Here is a 24,341-nt window from a genome sequence, read left to right on the forward strand (position 1 = left end):
ATACCAACCAAGCTCTCACTATGGTTGTACTGGGGCCAAATGACCCGTAACAATGGGCCAGACACCCAACACTCCTGAAGAACCCTCTACAGGGTTCTTTGAGTTTGTTCTCCAAGTCCAAAAAACATAAGTAAACTTGGGCAAACTCCCATGGACCGTCAAATATTCTCGAAAGTCCATTGTTCTGCGAGCAGGACGAAAACCCCCTTGATCCTCCTGAACCTGAGGTTCAAGTTGGACTCTCTTTTCCAGCACCCTGGCATAGACTTTCACCTTCTTAAACATGGAGCTACCACCCCAGTCTCCCAATCCAGATGCGCCGCCCCAGATCTCCCTGTTGCAGTAGTGGTGTGTCAGGCAGGACAGCCTACCAAATCCAGAGCCTTCAGGAACTCGAACCTCATCCACCCTAGGGGCCATCAGTAACATTACCCCTAGTGATGGGTGAGTGGTCCCCCTCCTCAACGGACCCTGCTTCCATTACAGAAGGTGTGACTATGGAATTGAGCAGATCCTCAAAGTGTTCCCTCCACTGGATGACTATATCTTCCTACCACCACTGTAGACAGTGTGTGTAGAACACCTCATTCTCCTGAATAAACGACAGCTGACAGCTGACAGCTCCAACCGAGTGTCACGTAGCTGTAGAACCAATGATACGATTACAAAAATCCATCAACCTGCGACCTACGGGGTCCTGGTGCACTTATGAACACATATTCAAACACGGTATTCATTGTGGACCAAGTGTAGCACAGAAGCCCAATAGCAGGACACAACTCGGGCATGCTGTTCTTTCCATGCACACCCCTCCAGGTCACACAGTCATTGCCCATGTGAGTGTTTAAGTGTCTTTCCAGCACCCCACCCAGTGACTCTAAGAAGGCTGGATACTCTAAACTGTCCTTTGGCGCATAGGCACAAACGACAGTCAGAACCTATTCCTCCACCTGAGGGCGCAGGGAAGCAACCGTCTCATCCACCAGGAAAACCCCAACATACAGGCAACAAAGCAGGGGATGCAAGTGTACCCACCCCTGCCCACCGCATGTCAACCAGGGCAACTCTAGAGTGGAACAGAGTCCAGCCCAGAAAACTGGCTCCAGAGCCCGAGCAAAGTGTTGAGGGGAGGCCGACTACATGCAGTCAGTACCTCCCAAGCTCACGCACATCTCAGCCTCACACCCACCACAGACTAAAACATTCTTAATAAACATATTTAAAAAATAAAAGCATTGTTCAACCAAAGGTAAGATTTTATTTGACTCCTACATAAATGCTTCAGCCTCCTCTTGTCAAGGCTGAGTAGCCAGAGAGTTTTTGGAGCAGACCCAAATGCAGACACAAGAGAGACAGAACCAAGTTTAAGAAAAGGAGAGCCATTAATTTAGGCTGAAACACAAAGGTACCAAAGCAAGAGAGAAAGCAAAACCAAGGGCTAAATCTAAACTGGGAAACTAGGAACTGGGACAAGTTCAGACAACCTGACAAAGAACAAAGGAAGACAGAGGACTCAAATACATGGAGGGCAATGAGAGAAGTAGAAACATCTGGGAAACACAGCTGACACAAATGAACATGGCACCACCAGGGAAGCAAAAGCAGACACACCAAACATGACTATCACACAGGAGGAAAGGCAGATGAGAGAGGGACATGATGGGGTGGAGAACATGGAACAACACACAGGAAGGGGAGACGAGACAACATGGAAATAATAAATATAACTAAACAGAGCACTCCAAAAAGATACTCAAAAACAGTAAAATACTACACACAAAGAAATCTCAAAGCACTGTCAAAAGGTGACACCTCTAATCTGCTTCACTCAGCTGATTCTCACAACTCTGCTGGAGTCTTAAGAGTTCTGCACAATGTACAGGTCAAGGGCTTTTATTGTGAAAGAGTCGGTGCAAGTAGAAGCATATATTGTTTGTCTGGGAGGGATTGTGCAATGTCACGTTTCCTGCTGGCGTCGACGTAACCCCTCGGCTCAGGTTTTTTCTTTAAAAACATCACGAGCAGCTAAAGAAGAAGAAGCTGAGGGTTTCTTACCCTGAGTCGCGATGTAGTGGTTGGGTCTGTGGTAGCCCTGAGAGAGGGAACAGAGAGGTTATACCCACACAAACTCGTGATCATATGAACAAAAACATGCTGTGTGTGTGTGTGTGTGTGGGTGTGTGTGTGTGTGTGTGTGGGTGTAGTTGTTGGGAGCCAACATGTCTGCGATGTTTACACACAGCTGACACTGACGGAGACGGTCGTCATGGAAACATAGTCGACCGGGACGTTTCACATCGACGTTTATAGGAAAGTAAACTCTGTGTGTGTGTGTGTGTGTGTGTCTGTGTGTATGTGTTACTCACGTCTACATAGTTAGCGTTGATGTAGTCCGAGCCGCCGCCTCCATCCTGAGGCTGCAGACGCACACGAGAGTGATCATCTAACACACACACACACACACACACACACACACACACACACACACACACACACTGTTAGTTCGATCCTCAGTTAAATAAAACATCTAATAATAAATTAATAAAGTTTTAATTACAGTTGTTCAATAAAATGATGAAAACTGTGATGTTTTAAAATGATGACATTAACTTTAAATAATAACTGAATAAAAAAAATGAAGATAAATTTAATGAAAGAAAGTAAAAACAAATCAAAGTTGGAGCTGAATTGTTCCCGTGTCAGCGACCACAGAGCGCCCACATCTGACGCCTGCAGTACACTGGCTGTTGCTACTGTCATTCACACAGATAGGTGTGTTTGTGTGTGTGTGTGTGTGTGTGTGTGTGGGGGGGGGTGTGTGTGAATGTAAAATGTGTCCCTGCAGGCCACCGTAGCTCACAGCCTCGGCCTTCATCACACCTCATTAGCATAATTACACGCCACAGGGCCCTGTGTGTGCGCGCGCATGTGTGCGTCCTGATGTTCTTCAGCAGCTGTCAACACCGACTTTGTGGGACGTCAGCTGAGCAGTTACATGATGTGTTTGTGAGACCTGGGGCAGTGTGATGATCAGAACTGACACCAGATCCGCCTGACGGACACACACGCACGCACACGCACGCACACGCACGCACGCACGCACGCACACAGCTTGTCTGAAACTGCAGGTTTTCTCTCTGACATCGTTTTATGCCACCTGACTGATTAGCGTCTGGTTTCTCTGTAACTTCCTGTGATTGGTCTGAAAGCCGAAAGCTTCAAAGAAAAGTTTTGACACCAGGACCAAACAAGATCAGTTCACTCTGATTCCAGCTGTGGGAACGAGTCACAGCTGGACTCTGGGCTGGACTCAAACTGAGACATCAGTCTGGACCTCAGGAGGTCAAAGCAGCAGCAATCACACAGCGCAGAGTCGGTGACACGAATCGCAGCCATGATGGAAAAGTAAAAGAGGCTCTGCTGAACGGGTGGAAGACTGGAACGAAAAACTGCACTGACTGCTGACCAAGGACTGTTTGGGAATTTAAAGAGGACTATCAGCTCCTGGAAAGTTCGAGTACAGAGCCAATCCAGGATCTAAGGGGACCAACAAGTCCTACATCAAGTCCAAGACAGAGACCAAAGGGAAGACTTGGAAACACAGTCCCGGGACAAGTTCTGGGACTCTGTCTCCATATCTTTATATCTATGGATATATATAGTTTTTGTAACCGTGCTGCTGCCATTTTGATGACACGAGCGCAGGATGGCGTCAGTTTTTACCGCCAGTGTGACGAGCTCTCACTCTGAGCTTGATAAAAGGAAGCTGTCTGGGAACCAAACCCTCCTCCTGTCCCCGTGCTGCTGTGCAGGTATGACAATCCTGCAGCGAGACGCCCATAACTCATGTCAGACCAACACCTGAGGTCAGCGTTCCCCGTCTCATGTTATTAACTGTCCGTGGACACAAACAGCTGAAATCAGCCTCTATGACGGCCCGCTACGGGACGCAGGTGACGTGCACGGGTACGTACAAGCAATGATGTTGCCGTAGCGATTCTTCATGCGGTTCTCGTCCTTCTTGGCCGAATCCCAGGGAGCGGACTGTCCCTCAAAGAAACTCTGGAAAGACACAGAGAGGGGGGTTAGTTTGAAGGCAGCGAGTGATGAATAATGCAGAGGACGTGTTTGATTTCTGGTCCGTGCCTGAACCACACAGACGCCAGTTTTACGCTCTGAGCAGATGATTAGGTCCAATTAGGAGCAGGCAGCTCAGAGAGACGCCCCAGGCTGCAAACACGCTCTGGTCGCTGCGCTTCCACACAAAGACTTCACCTGTGTGCGTGCACCGATGCTTCACACCACCAAGAAGCTCCAGATTCTCTGTTGTGTCACTGCACATGTGGCTCTCACTGTTTTTGTGCGTCTTTGCTGTGATTTTGTATATTCCTGCATGTCGTTGTGTGTTCTCGTGTTTGTTGGGCTGCTCTTTGTGATTTGACGTCTCTTTGTGCGTCTGCATCAGGGGTTTGTGTTTGTATAAATGTGTGTCTTTTGTTTCTTTGTGTTTCCTCTGAGGAACATTTTGCTCTGCAGCTGTGTGTGAGTCTTTTTGTGTGTGTCTCTATCCTAAACTGACAGCAGAATCTTCAGCAGTCACAATCATACACTTGTGTGTCTGTGAAGGTTCTCAGTCCTCCAGGTCATCGTAGTCAAAGGAGCTTGGAAAGAAAAGCGTCTGGACTTCTTTAAGTTGCTTGAAGACGTTTCACCTTCATCCGAGAAGCTTCTTCAGTTCTAAGGTCAAATGGTGGAGAGTCCCAGATTTAAGCTTTGTGGGAGTTTCCCCCCACAGAGGGACAAAAGGACCCCCTGATGATCCTCTACCTAATCACATCAGCCAAGGTGTGGAACTGGGTGTGGGTCCCAATCAGCCAGGGTTTCGGGTGAGCTCATTGTGAAACCTGGCCCCAACCTATAATGCAAATTCCTGAGGTCAGATGGTCCAGGATGTGAGTGGGCATTAAGGCGTCTGGGAAGGAACTCAAAACCCCAAACCCTGGCTGATTGTGACCCGTTTTTACACCTTGGCTCATGTGATTAGGCAGAGGATCATCTTCAAGCAACTTAAAGAAGTCCAGACGCTTTTCTTTCCAAGCTCCTTAGACTACGGTGACCTGGATGACCAAGAACCTTCACAGGCCTCCAGGAGAGACATCCCTGCATTACGCATGTGTTCCTGAACAGTAAAAAGCATAAAGCATGCTAATGCAATACACAAAAGGAAACGTATTTTGTTAAACTCTTAAGATTTGGTTTTAACTGTTGATGTTATGCTCTTAATTCATAGTTGAGTGTGTTGTGTACATATTGTGTATTTTAATTTACAAAAGTGGTTATTTCTTGCGGCAAGTGAACTTCCAGTAGATGTGAAAAACTTTGGCTTCCTGAAAGGTCTTGTAAAAGTCAAAGGGCGAAATTCACTTAAAAAAAACTTTATTGAAACAGAACACTTTTCATTACTTATAACTCCTGTTTAAATGTTCATTAGGCAAAGATATTGCAAACTCATGGAAATTTAGGGTATTCTATACAGTTTGTTCAATGTTGTGTGACTCTCCAGATATAAATGAAAGGCGTGTCTTTAGAGTTGTAAATGCTTGCCTGAGTGTCTTTTATTTAGGTACATTTCTATTTTAAAAATAAAGGTGATTGTGACTATTAAAATTGTTCTTCATTATATTTTCATGTAACTTTGTTATGAAAAAAAAGTCAAAAGGAACCATTGGCCCCCAGGCATCTTCACTTTATAAAATTTGGCCCTCTTTGCAAAAAGTTTGGACACCCCTGCCTTAGACCACACACTTGTTTGTTTCACCTTCTCCTGACTGTTGAGTTGATCTACTGTGGGGATTTTTCAATCGCATTATTCACCTTGTTTCTGCCCACTTCATGACCTCGTTGGTCTTTCAAGTGGTTTTACATTGTCTCATATCTACAGTCAGTTTGTTGGGTTTTTGTGTTGTTTTCTACTCTTTGATAATTGGTGGAGACCTGACTTGTTGGTTGGACCCTATTTTGGATCGATCCTCGTTAAATCCAGGACACCAGAGAAGCATCCACCTGCATCGCTGTCAGCTTATCTCCCAGGATGGTCGGCCTGATGGTGCTGAAAGCACTGGAAAAGTAAAAAAAAACATGACCCTCACAGCGCTCGCCGGCTAGTCCAGATAGGCGTAGACACGATTGAGCAGGTAGATGATGCCGTCCTCAGCTCAAAGGCGGGGCCGGTAGGCAAAATGAAGGGGATCCTGATGTGGTCTGACTACGGCTCGGAGCTGGTCCAGAATCCAGTGATGGTCTTCATGCCCCTCCACACCTCGCTCATGCTGTTCTGGTGAAGTTTCCACTCCAGCTTCGTCCTGTAATTGTCCTTAGCCTCTCTGATCTTGTCCTTCAGTAACACCTGGATCCTTCTCACCTCCTCTTTATTATTTATTCCTATAATTTATAATCGCTTTCTGCTATTTGCACATTTTTTTACTGTAAATTTCTAAGTTAAATCTGTAAATTTTGTATAACCTGTAAATTGTAAATACTGTAAAACCACTGTCATTTAATGGTCGGGCATTGCATTGTACAGCTACAAGCATTTCACCTCATGTCATACTGTGTATGGTTGTGTGTGTGACAAATAAAAATTTGAATTTGAATTTATTGCCCCCTCTGAAAGCCCTCTTCTTGTCGTTGAAGAGTGTACTGATGTCCTTAGTCACCCACGGCTTGTTATTTGGGTAACAATGGTCAGTCTGAGCTGGAATAATGGAGTAGGTGCAAAAAGTTATGTAGTCAGTGAGGCTCAAAGAGTGTCATCTCAAAACAGCCCTGTAGTTCTGCTAAGGCCTCCTCTGACCACCTCCATTACAGTCGGTACGTCCATGGGTCTGGCCAACAAGCCGGCAGGCATCAGAGCGATCAGCTGATCTCTGGAGTAATCAAAGCGTGTGGTGTAGCTGCTGCAATCCCATTCCTCAATGAAACTAACAGTTCCACAACAAGGAGAACAAAGACTTGCTCGACCCACATGTTTGAGAGAAAGCTATTAAAACAAAATAACACTAATACTAAGTAAAAGAAAAAATAGAGAAAAAGTAGGAGCAACTGAAACAGGCTGCATGCAGGTTGAAGAATGCGCAGTCATGCATATCAGGAATATTTTTGGATCTATGAGAGGAATTTGGCACTTTGGCTTCTTTTGAGGAAATTAGACAGGTATGGCATCGGAGGACTGCAAAATATCTGGCTTTTAGCTTATTTAGATGACAGGCATCAATATGTACATATAAGCAACACAGATTGTGGTTTATTAAAGATGACGGGTTGGGGTGCCACAGAGCTCACTGTTTGGAACAATGTTGTTTACATGATATATCTATGGTTTACATTTCTAAGTGTTGGTTATTTGCTGATGACTTTTTTGTTGTGGGAATTTTCAAGCAGCTTCTGGAAACAGGAAATGGTCGATCTGCTCTGTTCATGTTGGAAATACAAAATGAATAATATTTGGAAACTGCTTGCTAAAATAACCACAGAAAAAGGACAATGGATTCAAAACTGACATAAAACTAAATTCTTGGGAGTTATTTAGATAATTTATGTACAGTTTGCATTTTGTCAAAACTGGAAAGTCTAAATCTATTTATTTTGTAGAAATTGGCAAAGACTTTGGCAACAATCTCCATGCATTTAACATTATTCACTTATTGTTTTATGCAGAGGTGGGAAACACCCGACAAACATCAACGCAATGGTTTTATTACAAATAAAGAAAATGTCATATGAATGGTAACAAACAGACCTGATCAAGAGTCACAAATCCATTACTGATTCAACTAAATATGCTGAAACTCAAACATTTAGTAGATTATAACCTAATTCAAATGATATACAAAGCTTATAATGGTCAATTCCCACTTGACGTTCAGAATTTGTTCAAATATGGATAATAAATCCAAATGTAAAGGAAGTTGGAGTTTAGGTTAGGACCAGTGTGAAGGGTCTTTGTCAGGGGGTTAAACTTCCTGTGTTTGAATCAGAGCTTGATTAATTTTTCTTATGCGATGATCTCTCTGTTTTGGATCAGGGTCTGTGTTATATAAGCTTTTGCTAAAACCTACATCTCTTTAGCTTGACATTGAATTTCTCTTTTTTAATCGTTTAATCTCTGAGGATATAAATGAAGCCAGTAAAGATAAAAAACTGTGTGAAACTACATCTTTCTGTACTAAAGCAGACGATCAGAGCAGCACAGCAGGAAGTTTCCTCTCGTGGTTTACAAGGATGGTTACCACAGAGACTGACAGGGGTGAGTCTGAGCTCACACTCAGCTACTGTGCTAATGTGTGTGCGTTACTACCATATTGTCTCTAATCTAGTCGACAAGAACACAGAACAGTAAGAATCTGAAAACCAAGAAGGCGTCTTACCTCGTTAAGCTGTCCGATCACATTAATTAGTAAAGGAGAAGCATGGAGGGAGATAACAGTCATGAGTGGGGCGCTCAGCTGGACAGCTGGGATTCAGTCATGAGCTCACATGAACTGATTACTGCATCAATACTGCAATCAAACCTAGGTTAAACCACAAAATCTGCTCTGAAACCCAGACTGGAACCAGACTGGACTCAGACTGGAACCAGACTGGACTCAGGCTGAAACCAGACTGGGATCAAGCTGGAACCAGACTGGACTCAGGCTGAAACCAGACTGGGATCAAGCTGGACTCAAACTGGACTCAGGCTGGAACCAGACTGGCCTCAAACTGGACACAGGCTGGACCCAGACTGGACTCAAGCTGGACCCAGACTGGACTCAAACTGGACACAGGCTGGACACAGGCTGGAACCAGACTGGCCTCAAACTGGACTCAAGCTGGACTCAAACTGGACTCAAACTGGACTCAGGCTGGACCCAGACTGGACACAGGCTGGACACAGGCTGGAACCAGACTGGACTCAAACTGGACACAGGCTGGAACCAGACTGAACTCAAGCTGGACTTAAACTGGACTCAGGCTGGACCCAGACTGGCCTCAAACTGGACACAGACTGGACTCAAACTGGACTCAAACTGGGCTCAAGCTGGACTCAAACTGGACACAGGCTGGAACCAGACTGGACTCAAGCTGGAACCAGACTGGACTCAAGCTGGACTCAAACTGGACACAGGCTGGACCCAGACTGGACTCAGGCTGGAACCAGACTGGACTCAAGCTGGAAACAGGCTGGACCCAGACTGGACACAGGCTGGAACCAGACTGGACTCAAGCTGGACTTAAACTGGACTCAGGCTGGACCCAGACTGGCCTCAAACTGGAACCAGACTGGACTCAAGCTGGACTCAAGCTGGACTCAAACTGGACACAGGCTGGAACCAGACTGGACTCAAGCTGGAACCAGACTGGACTCAAGCTGGACACAGGCTGGACCCAGACTGGACACAGGCTGGACACAGGCTGGAACCAGACTGGACTCAAGCTGGACTTAAACTGGACTCAGGCTGGACCCAGACTGGCCTCAAACTGGAACCAGACTGGACTCAAGCTGGACTCAGGCTGGACCCAGACTGGACTCAGGCTGGAACCTGACTGGACTCAAGCTGGACACAGGCTGGACCCAGACTGGACACAGGCTGGACACAGGCTGGAACCAGACTGGACTCAAACTGGACACAGGCTGGAACCAGACTGGACTCAAGCTGGACTTAAACTGGACTCAGGCTGTACTCAGACTGGCCTCAAACTGGAACCAGACTGGACTCAAGCTGGACTCAAACTGGACACAGGCTGGAACCAGACTGGACTCAGGCTGGAACCAGACTGGACACAGGCTGGACTCAAACTGGACACAGGCTGGAACCAGACTGGACACAGGCTGGAACTAGACTGGACTCAAGCTGGACTCAAACTGGACTCAAACTGGACACAGGCTGGAACCAGACTGGACTCAGGCTGGAACCAGACTGGACACAGGCTGGACTCAAACTGGACTCAAACTGGACACAGGCTGGAACCAGACTGGACACAGGCTGGAACTAGACTGGACTCAAGCTGGACTCAAACTGGACCCAGACTGGACTCAGGCTGGAACCAGACTGGACTCAAACTGGACACAGGCTGGAACTAGACTGGACTCAAGCTGGACTCAAACTGGACACGTGCTGGACCCAGACTGGACACAGGCTGGAACCAGACTGGACCCAGACTGGACTCACTTGTGGAAAAAAACTGGGCTGATTCATGCTTTTGAGAGGCTGCCATCACTGAACAGACGGGTGGACGGAGAGTGAGACAGAAACACTGGAAGAACTCCTCACTGCTAACTTTCTGCAAATGGAGGGTGAAAACATTCCCTGTGTGTGTGTGCGTGTTGTGTGTATGTGTGTGCGTGTTGTGTGTATGTGTGTGTGTGTGTACTCAGGATGTATAATGGATTAGCCCTGAGGGCAGCCCGCTAGCAGGCAACCAGAACTGAACATACACAAACTCACACACACACACACACACACACACACACACACACACACACACACACACACACACACACACACACACACACACACACACATCCACAAGCCATTCCCTGTTTTGGCCCATTAGCTGGAGGGAAGATCTATAATGTATGTGTGTGTGTATGTGTGTGGGTGTGGTTGTGTGTCTGTGGGGGGGTTCAGGTAAGTAACATCCATTAGTAAGTTTTTCTCATGATGAAAATGGGTAAACATGTGGAGTGCGCGCACACACACACACACACAGAGCTCACAACAGAAAGTCCCAAACTGGTGCTGTTAGTGAACATTATTGGTTTATTTACTGTCTTCGTCTCCTGGTTATTGCTCCTCCTCCTCCTGCTCTCGCAGCCCTCCTGCTCCTCATTATTCACTAATCCGCCTGCTCACAGATTAATAGACTTTTGATATAAATGATTAATTGTTTAGAGAGATTCTTTAGTTAGTAGCATTTTATGGAACTGACTCTGCTCCTTCATGTTTAACCACACTCTCTTCTGATTGGTCGGTTCTAAAGGCTAATAAAGCAATAATGAACAACAGTGAAATCATGTTTTAGAATCTAATGTGACAAAAGACAGAACAACTGTCACAGAGATGCCTGCAGAAAATCTGGAGCCAAATATAGTGTCACTGCTCAAAGTGACTGTGGGTTAGCTCAGGAGGATAGAACCCAGCTGGTGGTGTGGGTCTAAATGATGGTGTGGGTCTTAATGGTGGTCTCACTGGTGGTGTGGGTCTTACTGGTGGTGTGGGTCTAAATTATGGTGTGGGTCTTACTGGTGGTCTCACTGGTGTTGTGGGTCTTACTGGTGGTGTGGGTCTTAATGGTGGTCTTACTGGTGTGTGGGTCTCACTGATGGCTTCACTGGTGGTGTGGGTCTAATTCATAGGTGTCAAACTCTGCCCCGCGGGCCATTCGCAGCCTAATTACATTTGGCCCGCGAAGCCATACCAAATTACTATTAGAGCTGGCCTACTGGTATTATACAGCTAATATATATATTGTTTAGTATTAAGCTTTGCTTGTTCCATATTCAGTTTTTCAGCAAAATGTGTTTGAGTCCATAAGAAAAGATTCATTCTTAAATCTGGAGGAATAAATATATTTCAATAAATATTAATGTTAGCCCGCGACTTTGTTCCAGTTTTGAATTTTGGCCCACTGTGTATTTGAGTTTGACACCCCTGGTCTAATTGATGGTGTGGGTCTTACTGGTGGTGTGGGTCTTACTGATGGTGTGGGTCTTACTGATGGTGTGGGTCTTAATGGTGGTGTGGGTCTTACTGATGGTGTGGGTCTAACTGATGGTGTGGGTCTTAATGGTGGTCTTACTGGTGGTGTGGGTCTTACTGATGGTGTGGGTCTAACTGATGGTGTGGGTCTTAATGGTGGTCTTACTGGTGGTGTGGGTCTTACTGGTGGCCTCACTGGTGGTGTGGGTCTTAATGGTGGTGTGGGTCTTACTGATGGTGTGGGTCTAACTGATGGTGTGGGTCTTAATGGTGGTCTTACTGGTGGTGTGGGTCTTACTGATGGTGTGGGTCTAACTGATGGTGTGGGTCTTAATGGTGGTCTTACTGGTGGTGTGGGTCTTACTGGTGGCCTCACTGGTGGTGTGGGTCTTACTGATGGTGTGGGTCTTACTGATGGTCTCACTGGTGGTGTGGGTCTTACTGATGGTGTGGGTCTAACTGATGGTGTGGGTCTTAATGGTGGTGTGGGTCTTACTGATGGTGTGGGTCTAACTGATGGTGTGGGTCTTAATGGTGGTCTTACTGGTGGTGTGGGTCTTACTGATGGTGTGGGTCTAACTGATGGTGTGGGTCTTAATGGTGGTCTTACTGGTGGTGTGGGTCTTACTGGTGGCCTCACTGGTGGTGTGGGTCTTACTGATGGTGTGGGTCTTACTGATGGTCTCACTGGTGGTGTGGGTCTTACTGATGGTGTGGGTCTTACTGATGGTCTCACTGGTGGTGTGGGTCTTACTGGTGGTGTCGGTCTTACTGATGGTCTCACTGGTGGTGTGGGTCTTACTGGTGGTGTGGGTCTTACTGATGGTCTCACTGGTGGTCTCACTGGTGGTGTGGGTCTTACTGATGGTCTCACTGGTGGTGTGGGTCTTACTGGTGGTGTGGGTCTTACTGATGGTCTTACTGGTGGCCTCACTGGTGGTGTGGGTCTTACTGATGGTGTGGGTCTTACTGATGGTCTCACTGGTGGTGTGGGTCTTACTGATGGTGTGGGTCTTACTGATGGTCTCACTGGTGGTGTGGGTCTTACTGGTGGTGTCGGTCTTACTGATGGTCTCACTGGTGGTGTGGGTCTTACTGGTGGTGTCGGTCTTACTGATGGTCTCACTGGTGGTGTGGGTCTTACTGGTGGTGTGGGTCTTACTGATGGTCTCACTGGTGGTGTGGGTCTTACTGGTGGTGTCGGTCTTACTGATGGTCTCACTGGTGGTGTGGGTCTTACTGGTGGTGTGGGTCTTACTGATGGTCTCACTGGTGGTGTGGGTCTTACTGGTGGTGTGGGTCTCACTTGCATTGTGGGTGTTAATGGTGGTCTTACTGGTGGTGTGGGTCTAACTGATGGTGTGGGTCTTAATGGTGGTCTCACTGGTGGTGTGGGTCTCACTTGCGTTGTGGGTCTTACTGATGGTCTCACTGGGGGTGTGGATCTAATTGATGGTGTGAGTCTTACTGGGGGTGTGGATCTAATTGATGGTGTGAGTCTTACTGGGGGTGTGGGTCTTACTGATGGTCTCACTGTGGTGTGGGTCTAACTGATGGTCTCACTGGTGGTGTGGGTCTCACTGGTGGTGTGGGTCTTACTGGTGGTGTCGGTCTTACTGATGGTCTCACTGGTGGTGTGGGTCTTACTGGTGGTGTCGGTCTTACTGATGGTCTCACTGGTGGTGTGGGTCTTACTGGTGGTGTCGGTCTTACTGATGGTCTCACTGGTGGTGTGGGTCTTACTGGTGGTGTGGGTCTTACTGATGGTGTGGGTCTTAATGGTGGTCTTACTGGTGGTGTGGGTCTTACTGGTGGCCTCACTGGTGGTGTGGGTCTTACTGATGGTGTGGGTCTTACTGATGGTCTCACTGGTGGTGTGGGTCTTACTGATGGTGTGGGTCTTACTGGGGGTGTGGATCTAATTGATGGTGTGAGTCTTACTGGGGGTGTGGGTCTTACTGATGGTCTCACTGTGGTGTGGGTCTAACTGATGGTCTCACTGGTGGTGTGGGTCTCACTGGTGGTGTGGGTCTTACTGATGGTGTGGGTCTTACTGATGGTCTCACTGGTGGTGTGGGTCTTACTGATGGTGTGGGTCTTACTGATGGTCTCACTGGTGGTGTGGGTCTTACTGGTGGTGTCGGTCTTACTGATGGTCTCACTGGTGGTGTGGGTCTTACTGGTGGTGTGGGTCTTACTGATGGTCTCACTGGTGGTCTCACTGGTGGTGTGGGTCTTACTGATGGTCTCACTGGTGGTGTGGGTCTTACTGGTGGTGTGGGTCTTACTGATGGTCTTACTGGTGGCCTCACTGGTGGTGTGGGTCTTACTGATGGTGTGGGTCTTACTGATGGTCTCACTGGTGGTGTGGGTCTTACTGATGGTGTGGGTCTTACTGATGGTCTCACTGGTGGTGTGGGTCTTACTGGTGGTGTCGGTCTTACTGATGGTCTCACTGGTGGTGTGGGTCTTACTGGTGGTGTCGGTCTTACTGATGGTCTCACTGGTGGTGTGGGTCTTACTGGTGGTGTGGGTCTTACTGATGGTCTCACTGGTGGTGTGGGTCTTACTGGTGGTGTCGGTCTTACTGATGGTCTCACTGGTGGTGTGGGTCTTACTGGTGGTGTGGGTCTTACTGATGGTCTCACTGGTGGTGTGGGTCTTACTGGTGGTGTGGGTCTCACTTGCATTGTGGGTGTTAATGGTGGTCTTACTGGTGGTGTGGGTCTAACTGATGGTGTGGGTCTTAATGGTGGTCTCACTGGTGGTGTGGGTCTCACTTGCGTTGTGGGTCTTACTGATGGTCTCACTGGGGGTGTGGATCTAATTGATGGTGTGAGTCTTACTGGGGGTGTGGATCTAATTGATGGTGTGAGTCTTACTGGGGGTGTGGGTCTTACTGATGGTCTCACTGTGGTGTGGGTCTAACTGATGGTCTCACTGGTGGTGTGGGTCTCACTGGTGGTGTGGGTCTTACTGGTGGTGTCGGTCTTACTGATGGTCTCACTGGTGGTGTGGGTCTTACTGGTGGTGTCGGTCTTACTGATGGTCTCACTGGTGGTGTGGGTCTTACTGGTGGTGTCGGTCTTACTGATGGTCTCACTGGTGGTGTGGGTCTTACTGGTGGTGTGGGTCTTACTGATGGTGTGGGTCTTAATGGTGGTCTTACTGGTGGTGTGGGTCTTACTGGTGGCCTCACTGGTGGTGTGGGTCTTACTGATGGTGTGGGTCTTACTGATGGTCTCACTGGTGGTGTGGGTCTTACTGATGGTGTGGGTCTTACTGATGGTCTCACTGGTGGTGTGGGTCTTACTGGTGGTGTCGGTCTTACTGATGGTCTCACTGGTGGTGTGGGTCTTACTGGTGGTGTGGGTCTTACTGATGGTCTCACTGGTGGTGTGGGTCTTACTGGTGGTGTGGGTCTCACTTGCATTGTGGGTGTTAATGGTGGTCTTACTGGTGGTGTGGGTCTAACTGATGGTGTGGGTCTTAATGGTGGTCTCACTGGTGGTGTGGGTCTCACTTGCGTTGTGGGTCTTACTGATGGTCTCACTGGGGGTGTGGATCTAATTGACGGTGTGAGTCTTACTGGGGGTGTGGGTCTAATTGATGGTGTGAGTCTTACTGGGGGTGCGGATCTAATTGATGGTGTGGGTCTTACTGGTGGTGTGGGTCTAACTGATGGTCTCACTGGTGGTGTGGGTCTCACTTGCGTTGTGGGTCTTACTGATGGTCTTACTGGGGTGTGGATCTAATTGATGGTGTGAGTCTTACTGGTGGTGTGGCTCTTTATTGGAAGTGTTTGGAAGTTTTCTTTGAAGCTACAAATTCTGACAAACCGACATGATGAATGTTTCCACTAGAATTGAAAAAGCACTTCACAGCTCAGTGAAACTGTGAAGTAAATAAACAATTTTCCACAAACTGCAGACAATTTTTTTGTTTCCTTGCCAGCTTTAGTCAGGCATTGGAAAATCTCATTAAATACAGACTTTTTTTTAAAAAAATCTACCAAGAACCATGAAGGTGGAGGCTGACGGAGAGTCGTGGTGTTTCTCCGTTTCTTTGTGCTGAAAAAACAAGCCCAGCCCTAGCTCAGGTCCTGATCTTTCTGATGGTGTTGGCCTTATTGATGTGTGGGTGTAACTGAAAGTGTGGGGTCTAGGTGTGGGTCCTGATGGAGGCGTGCAGGACTGTGGGCTTCACTTTGTAAACACACACATATGTCGACTTTTGTCAGCATTCACACCTGCCTCTGTCTGACCCTTCCCCCACAGCTGTGGATTGGATAAAAGTGTTTTTACTGTCAAACTGAAGAGGAAACTCAGAGTGTCGTCCTCACCTCGTATTCCTCCTTGAAACCATAGCCCTCAGCACATTTCATCTGGGTGATGTGCTGCAGCAGGTCGGCCACTCGGATGGCCGGGTGCAGCTGTCCTGTCTGATACGGCAGCGCCTCCCTTTCAGAGTCCCGCTGCTTGTAGTGGGACTGGACCAAGCTACTGGTTTCACTGGTCATAGTGTGGCTGTCATCTGGAGGGAGGATAGAAGGAGAGGCGGGAGAGGGTGGACAGATCAGATTTAGGCTGCACAGACACATTTAAAAATATGAAGCTGGGATGGACCAGACCGACCCAGGCAGGACCAGGACATTAGCTCCAGTTCTAATGTTTCTTATTATGGAACTTGATAAATTTCACTTTCAGTTCTGTGTCGGTTACATTTGAATTGTTCTGATTAAAGCTTAGCTTAATTTTGGACAGACTTTGTATGTTCACTTAAATACCTTTAAAAAATCTTCTGAATTCCTTCAAAGGTCAGTGATCACATTTACAGATCTGCTATTGAATCTGCTCATTAAATCCATCAATGCTACAGAGTGGCATATAAAGTTTAAATGAACCAGAAGGATTAAAGTTCCTGCTCACAAGCTGACATCGAGCTGAACAGGAGAAGATATGAGGCGAAGATAAGAGCGACTCTACTCTGCCACAGGGAAATGGACATCACAGTATCTGCAGCGAAAATGTGAACTGTTGATCTGACAGTTGAGAGTAGCGGCCTGGCTTCCACTGATCCAAGTTCAGAACTTTCTTAGCATATGAGGTAGGTAATCCTAAAATGCTGACAGATTTTTCAAACTTGTAGTGAATTAGAAACTGCAGACTTCCTTTCACAGTCACGCTGTCTCTGTGTTTTTCATCAGTAACTTTATCGTCACCAGGCAAACCAATGGGATTCTGTGTTTACAGCCAATCAATCGCAGTGTCCTGACCTCATGAAGCACAGACCGCTTTGATTTGTTTGGTCAAACCTTATAACCTTCAGCTGCTGCTCTAACAAGTCTCAGTGAAAACTCAGACTCGGACATCCAGCCACTGAAACCTGGACTCTGTGTATTATCAGTGGAAAGACTGGTTCTGTTAGATCATGTATTGGTATGAGTTGGTTACTTACTGGTTTTAGTTTTTCTTTACTGGATAAAATAGAAGCAACATTGAACAGAAGGACGGTTTTCACTATTTGCGTTGGTCCATTTTTTCCCTGAATGTTAGAGTGAAGATGTTTTCCTTGTTGTTCTTTCAGCCTCATGTACTAAACACAGCAGAAACATCTTAACCAGCCACCAGGACTGTTAGAAGACTACAGGGTGAAGCCATGATGTAACACAAACTGCCTCAGATTACAAAACTGCTCAGGTGTTGGTTAATAATAATAATAATAATAATAATAATAATGTATACTTTATTGATCCCTGTGTGGAAAGTCCTCTCTGCATTTAACCCATTCACTCAATGAAGCAGTGGGCAGCCACCAATCTAGCGCCCGGGTTAAACAGTAAAAGAGTGAACTTGGTGCTTCAATCTCATCGAGCCTGAATTTGACGGACGGCCTGAAAGAGTGAAGTCATACAAAGTCTGTCCAGAGTCTGTACTTTCCTTCAGTATGCCACTGATCTGTCCAAGGAGCCAACAGCAACACTAATGAATGACACACACAGATCACATGACATCAGATCACATGACTAGAGAGAGGATGGTGATTGTTGCTGGTTTCTTTTCACACTGCTGCCATGTCAAGTTCTTCAATAGTTCATTGCAGTTAATTGTAATATCAAGTACTGTTCTGGATCCAGTACATCATGGTCTGAGTACTGGTTCAGATCCAGTACAGCATGGTCTGAGTACTGGTCTAGAGGTGGTCCAGGTTCTTGGAGCTGCGGTGTGAAAAGAGGAAAGTTCAGAGTCCTGGAAATGAACAAACCTTTTTGGTAAACTGGTTTCTAATCAACCTTTGGCTCTTCAGAAACGTCCAGGACTCTGATGTGAACATTTCAGCAAAGACTTGGCTGACATACCTTCCACTATACTCTCTAACTCTGTTTTTATTGGCTAGTCTGGGGGCTGACTGACCAATCGGGAACTCTCTGTCATTTAAAGCCCAATCAGGTATGGTGAGGCCGAGAAGATGGGTGATGTAATGGAGGTGGCGAGTTGTGACTGAATGGACAAAACAACCACTATGACAAAAAAGGGAACCAATCAGATAAAGAGATGCAGAGCTAGAAGCTGATTGATTCAAGGTTACATGGTGGGAGGAGCTGGGGGTTGTAGCGTCACAATCTCACAGACGGTAAAAAAATGCGTCATTGCCACGCTAACTGATGATGTCACAGCGGTGGTGGGTGTGGCTCCATGCTCAGTGGTGACAGACACCCCTCCCCAACATGAGCCCACCCTTTAGCCCCAAATTTAACCACTTACCATTAATGGGCACTTTACAAAGAGAAAGATAGAAAAGAAGAAGAAGACAGAGGAGACAGAGTTTAGGCAACAAATTTAGCTTTAGCCTGTTCTTAAGCTAACCTTCTGCTAACAAACAGCCAGCATGAATCAAACAAACAGCTAGTAGTAGTTCTATTTGCATTGGTAGCAGCTAGCATTTAGGGTAACCTAGCTACCCTTGCTAACTGTACCCTGAGTGCAGGACTGGTAGCCTTGGCTAACGTCAGCATCCCTTGCCTGAAGACTGATTAGCTAGCCTGAGGAGAGAGGAGAAAAGGGGAATTTATGAAACAGTGCTTACTAATAGCCTTCTATTCTGTGGACGTTTAGCTGGCTTAGCTGAATCAAGTGCAGAAGTTTCACTGAAACTTGGAGCCGGGTCCACTGTTCCCCATGTAGACGTTCCTGTCCCTCACACTGCGTTTGGGTAGAACGTCACCTGTTTCTAGTCAAAATCCTTTAGAGATACTATCGATTTAATTTGACCACAGCCCTAATCACAGCTCAAGGACAGAAAGACTCTCTGACAGGTTCCCACAACATGTCCCAAACAGAGCTGGAGAATATGTGTTCCACGTGTTCTTTAACTACCAGATACACCTGGGCAAGTGTTTACAGTAAAACAACCACCGTTTGTTTCCCAAGAGCCAAGCAAATCTCAGGTTAAATCTGAGGAAGGTTAAAGTATACAAGGTCTGTGAGCCGAGCTTGGCTGCTTTCATTTCTGTGATCTGAAATAATGACGTGCCTACAACGTGTGTATCAATATTTACAGACTAAAAACACTGAAGAGCTGAAGAAGCGAAAGTTCTCAAAGATATGGATCGTCCACAGAAAACGTGTGCTCACGAGGTGTGGTAATTACATTTGTGTTTAGTTCCTCTTGATAGCATGAGTGATTATCAATGAGATAACTGAGACTGAATAAATCTGTCACTTGCCAAGCCTCTGATATTTTAAATAACTGATAAAAATGAAGCCGAGGATTAGGATTCTTCTCAGCTGCAGCCAGACTCTGGGTAAATGTTCACATCACATTTAATAATATATTAATAAATAATCAGTTTATTAATATAAACTTTTGGTTTTCCTCCCCCCAGTCCACGTGGCGTGTTGTGCCCATGCAGAGGTTGGAAGTCACAGACAGACGTGACGTCAACACAACACGCAGGAATGTTGTGGATGCGGGGATGGAGTGAAGCCCACCATCAAGTTTCAAAAACAACAAAACCAAAACAGATAAATGCACAAATTTAATCCATTATGAAAGGAAAATAACAATAAAATAAATGTTAATTTAATATAAAGGCAAATAAAAAATTATATTTTAATCAATTAAACTAAAAAACATACAAACTGACAGAAAGAAGAGTATAAATAAGAACTTTATGATCTGAAACAAAATCGTACTTGTAAAAGATGAAGGAACAAGATAACAAAAACAAGATTCCAAAAGGAGGAAAGAACCAAAAGCAGCCGAACGAGAAGCAAGCAGGGATGGATGGAAGTCAGAATATCTGTCCTTCTGTCTCTCGTCTCCTCTCACCTGTCTCTCTATTCTAGGCCTCAGCTCTGTCCACTTCCTACCATCTGACTGTCCCTTTCCTGTCTGTCTACCTGTGCACATCTGGCCTATCGAGGAAACAGAGGAAACAGAGGAAAGGTGTCTCACCCAAAATGGCTGTTGGTACAAAGGGATCTGCCATCAGGACACAGCAGCAGACAGACAGATGGACAGACAGGACAAAAGAAGAAGAGAAAAAGAAGAAGAAGACCAGTCAGCTCGCTACATGTCTGCAGGCAAAACATCGGCTCAATTTTGGCTAACTAATGTGTGAACACCAGCTGTCAGGATAATATTAGGCTCGTGGTAGATGAATGTTGGTTGAGAGTATAGTTAATGTTGACTAAATGGTTAAAATGCATCAGCTGGATGTTGGCTGACTGCTGGATAAATGTTAACTATTTAAATGGCAGCTAAATGTCTGGTGAGTACTGGGCTTCAGGTGAATGAACCAAAAGGTTCGAGGCCTAAGTTTGAAGCCTAATCTTGAAAGTAGAGATAGTGTCTGTCTCCTGAATCCAAACTGGAAGCTGGTTCTACAGAAGAGGGGCCTGAAAACTGAAGGCTCTGCCTCCCATTCTACTTTTAAATACTCTAGGAACAACAAGTAGGCCTGCAGAGCGAGAGCGAAGTGCTCTAATAGGGTGATATGGTACTACAAGGTCATTAAGATAAGATGGGGCCTGATTATTTAAGACCTTGTATGTGAGGAGCAGGATTTTGAATTCTGGATTTAACAGGAAGCCAAAACAGGAGAAATCTGCTCTCTCTTTCCAGTCCCTGTCAGGACTCTTGCTGCAGCATTTTGGATTAGCTGAAGGCTTTTCAGGGAGTTTTTAGGACTTCCTGATAATAATGAATTACAGTCGTCCAGCCTGGAAGTAATAAATGCATGAACTAGTTTTTCAGCGTCACTCTGAGACAGGATGTTTCTAACTTTAGAGATGTTGTTTGGTTTGCACATTGAAGGACATATCCTGAATGGAATTAATAAAGATAGATTGATCTAATTTAAAGTGGAAATGCTAGATTGAAGCTAGATTTAAGAAATATGTAAATTTCTACCTTATCATGGTGGAGGGGGTTTGTGTGTCCCAGGGATCCTGTGGGCTATGTTGCTGGGGGGCTTTTGCCCACTGGTAGGGTCTACCATGGCACAGACAAAGAGCCATTCAGAAGACTCTTGCGTGTTACCAGGGCCCCGCCTGGAGGCAGGCGTGGAGAGTCTGCCCAAGACACAGTGCCTGGTGGCCAGCCCTTAGCTCATGGGCCCTCGCTGGGCACAGTCCCGAGAGGGGACATGGGCCCATCCCCCTTTAGGCCCACCACGCATAGGAGGAGTTGTAGGGGTTGGGTGCAGTATGTACTTGGTGCTGGCCAAGCGGCCATGCCAGACCAATCAATGCTCCTGAGGATGGCAACTGGGACGTGGAACATCACCTCTCTGGTGGGGAAGGACCTGAGCTAGTGAACGAGGTTGAGATGCACCAGCTAGATATAGTCCAGCTCACCTCAACGCAGGCTGATGATCGATTGTGTAATCATATCATCAGATCTACGACCACATGTCCTGGACACTCGAGCGAAAAGAGAGGCTGAGATGTAGGGCTTTGCGATATGACGAAATATATCGGATGATGAAATTAAAATCGTTTTATATTATACTCTATCGTTTGTTTCATGGTGTCGCACAATCCACTTTGGTCAACATGTGGATGCAGGCACAGAAAATCCCAGCATGGCCAGTGAAGATGAGGCAGAACCAGTTAGCTCAAACAGAAGGAGCAGTCCAAATAAATGGAGGACCTTAAAGGAGTGGTCACCTCTGTTGCATGGACATGGTTTGGTTATGAACAGTCTGACATGGACCAGAAAACTGTACTATGCAAATGATGGCACTAACGAGGCCCCACTACAGACTCGAACACGGCAAACGTCTCTTTCAAGAATGACGTGACAGAGTGTGGAGAGAGTTCACGGTGCTCCAAATAAACCTTAGACTCAAACGTCAGAACAGGCTTTTCCCCGCAGCACGCCGTGTAATAAATACTCACAAGGAAAATGGCAGCCGTTACAACTTCAGGGTATTTAAGGGTGTGTGCCCACAGTCTACATGCGTTTTGTGGACTTGGAGAAGTCCTCTGAGTATGCTTTGTGAGGCACTTCGGAGTATGGAGTGTCTGGCCCACTGCAATGAGCTATTTGGTCCTTATACAAGAAAGAGCTTGGTCCACATTGTCAGCTTGGTCACCGATTTTTTTTGACAAAATATCTGGGTGTAGCCAAACTACTTCTACTCGGGTGGAGTCAGAATCTCGTCACTGCTTTTTGCAGGGGCTCTGTTGTCTTCATCAGGTGGTGGCCTCCAGCTCACACTGAAAATCAGCACCTCCAAGTCTGAGGCCATGGTCCTCAGGGTGGAGGACCATGGGTGGAGTGCCCACTCCGGGTCAGGGAGGAGTTGCTGCCCCAAGTGGAGGAGTTTAAGTATCTCAGGTTCTTGTTCACGAGTGAGGGGAGCGGGAGGACTGAGCTGTACCAGTCCATCATGGTAAAGAGAGAGCTAAGCTTAAAAGCTGAGTGTTTCTGGTGGATCTACGTCCCTTACCAATGGTAACAAGCTTTGGGTAGTGACTGAAAGAATGGGGTCGCTAATGCAAGTGGAAATGAGCTTTCTCCAGAGGATGGCTGGCCTTTCCCTTAGAGATAGAGATGGGCTCAGCCATCCAGGAGGAGCTCAGAGTAGAGCCACTACTCCTCTAGATTTAAAGGAGCCAGTTAAGGTGCCTTGGGCATCTGACTAGGATGCCTCCTCGGCGCCTCCTGGTGTTCTGGATTTTTGCTACCGAGAAAAGGCCCCGGGGCAGACCCAGGCTACTCTGGAGAGATTGCGTCTCTCGGCTGGCTTCTGTGTTCCCCAGATAAGGAGGTGGCTGGGGAGAGTGAGGTCTGGCCTTATCTTCTTTGGCTGCTGGCCCTGAGACCCAGCCTCGGATAAACTTTTCAGAACATGTTTAGCTTACGAGTTATGTGCTTATCAGATAAAATTGAATTGAATTATCTGAGGTATACCAGGGAGTCAAGTACTTCTGATTTGAGGTTTTCTTTTTCATAGGAGCTACAGTATCCAGAGTTGTACCCAATGAGGCTATAACACTATTAACAAGATGAGTCAAGATGAGTAGCGTTAGGTAGCTGTTCTGCAGTGTGTTGGCACAAGGCTTTGAAGAAGGTAAGAGTGGAGGAACTGCATCCTTTAATTTAGTTACATCGAGCTGAGAAAGACATCTACTGTAATGAATCCCCACTATTGTAATGAATTATTGTCAATCTAAATGTTAGTGTTGTTGGATGGATGTCTGGGGAATGCTAATATTAGCACACAGGGACTGATCGTCGTCAAAATGCCTCTCAGAATCTGTGTGGCATTTTTGTGTACAGGTGTAAGGAGAGGAACCAGCAGGTGGAGGCTCATGCAGATGAAGCAGTGTAAAAACAGCTGACAGTGGAAGACGCGTCTCTGAGACTCTTCAAAGAACTGTTGCTGGTGTGCAGTAAGTGCCTGCAGTGACTGTTTGCTTGTTCAGCATCGATCTTCATGCATCTGGTGGACACTGGTCCCTGCTGCACATCTGAGACAGTCTGAGACAGTCTGCCTCCTTTTACAAATGAAAACATTACATCGAGACCAGACAGAGCGACTCTGACAGCAGTTCTTATGTCGACAGGAGGCATCTCAGTGTTTTTACCTGGGTAGTAGGAGTTTGGTACGGAGGTGCTGATGGTGTTTGTCTTCAGGGTGAAAGAGGACGGAGATGAAACAGCTGCATAGAGGAAACAGAAACGCAGACTTAAAGTTTCCTGCTTCTTCCATTTTACAGTCACTGATTCACCCATCGCCCCGCCTGCAACTTTATAAGGAAAGTCTCAGTGATGGTTAATTATTGCTTCATTTATGTTAGCAGCACACTAGCAGCACGTTAGCAATACGTTAGCATGGCATTAGCAGCACATAGCAGGGTATTAGCAGCATGTTAGCATGGCATTAGCAGCACATAGCAGGGCATTAGCAGCACATTAGCAGGGCATTATCAGCGCGTTAGCAGCGTGTTAGCATGGCATTAGCAGTATGTTAGCAGCTGGTTAGCAGCTGGTTAGCAGTATGTTAGCATCGCATTAGCAGCAGTTTAGCAACAGCTTAGCATTGCATTAGCAGCCATTTAGCAACAGCTTAGCAGGGCATTAGCAGCG

The 24,341-nt window shown here is 46.5% G+C and overlaps 1 protein-coding gene across 7 annotated transcripts in view; it reads right to left on the minus strand.

Moving 5' to 3' along the window:
- LOC146511984 (receptor-type tyrosine-protein phosphatase mu-like) overlaps positions 1-24,341 on the minus strand; it is a 189,417-nt gene that overhangs the window by 31,148 nt on the left and 133,928 nt on the right. For 5 of the 7 annotated variants that reach the window (XR_014875911.1, XM_085171650.1, XM_085171649.1 and 2 more), the window contains 6 exons: positions 23,840-23,914; positions 20,199-20,225; positions 16,084-16,274; positions 3,975-4,062; positions 2,367-2,443; positions 2,056-2,092 (listed from right to left, as the gene is read on the minus strand). Coding sequence is in view for 6 of the 7 variants with exons in the window: in XM_085171650.1 (XP_085027776.1) it covers positions 2,056-2,092; positions 2,367-2,443; positions 3,975-4,062; positions 16,084-16,274; positions 20,199-20,225; positions 23,840-23,914 (495 nt within the window). In the remaining variant the exon portion in view is untranslated. The remainder of the gene's footprint in view (positions 1-2,055; positions 2,093-2,366; positions 2,444-3,974; positions 4,063-16,083; positions 16,275-20,198; positions 20,226-23,839; positions 23,915-24,341) is intronic. The other 2 variants (XM_085171651.1, XM_085171647.1) reach the window with 1 other exon arrangement.

The sequence above is a fragment of the Neolamprologus multifasciatus genome, chromosome 9, assembly GCF_963576455.1.
Source record: "Neolamprologus multifasciatus chromosome 9, fNeoMul1.2, whole genome shotgun sequence".
NCBI lineage: Eukaryota > Metazoa > Chordata > Actinopteri > Cichliformes > Cichlidae > Neolamprologus > Neolamprologus multifasciatus.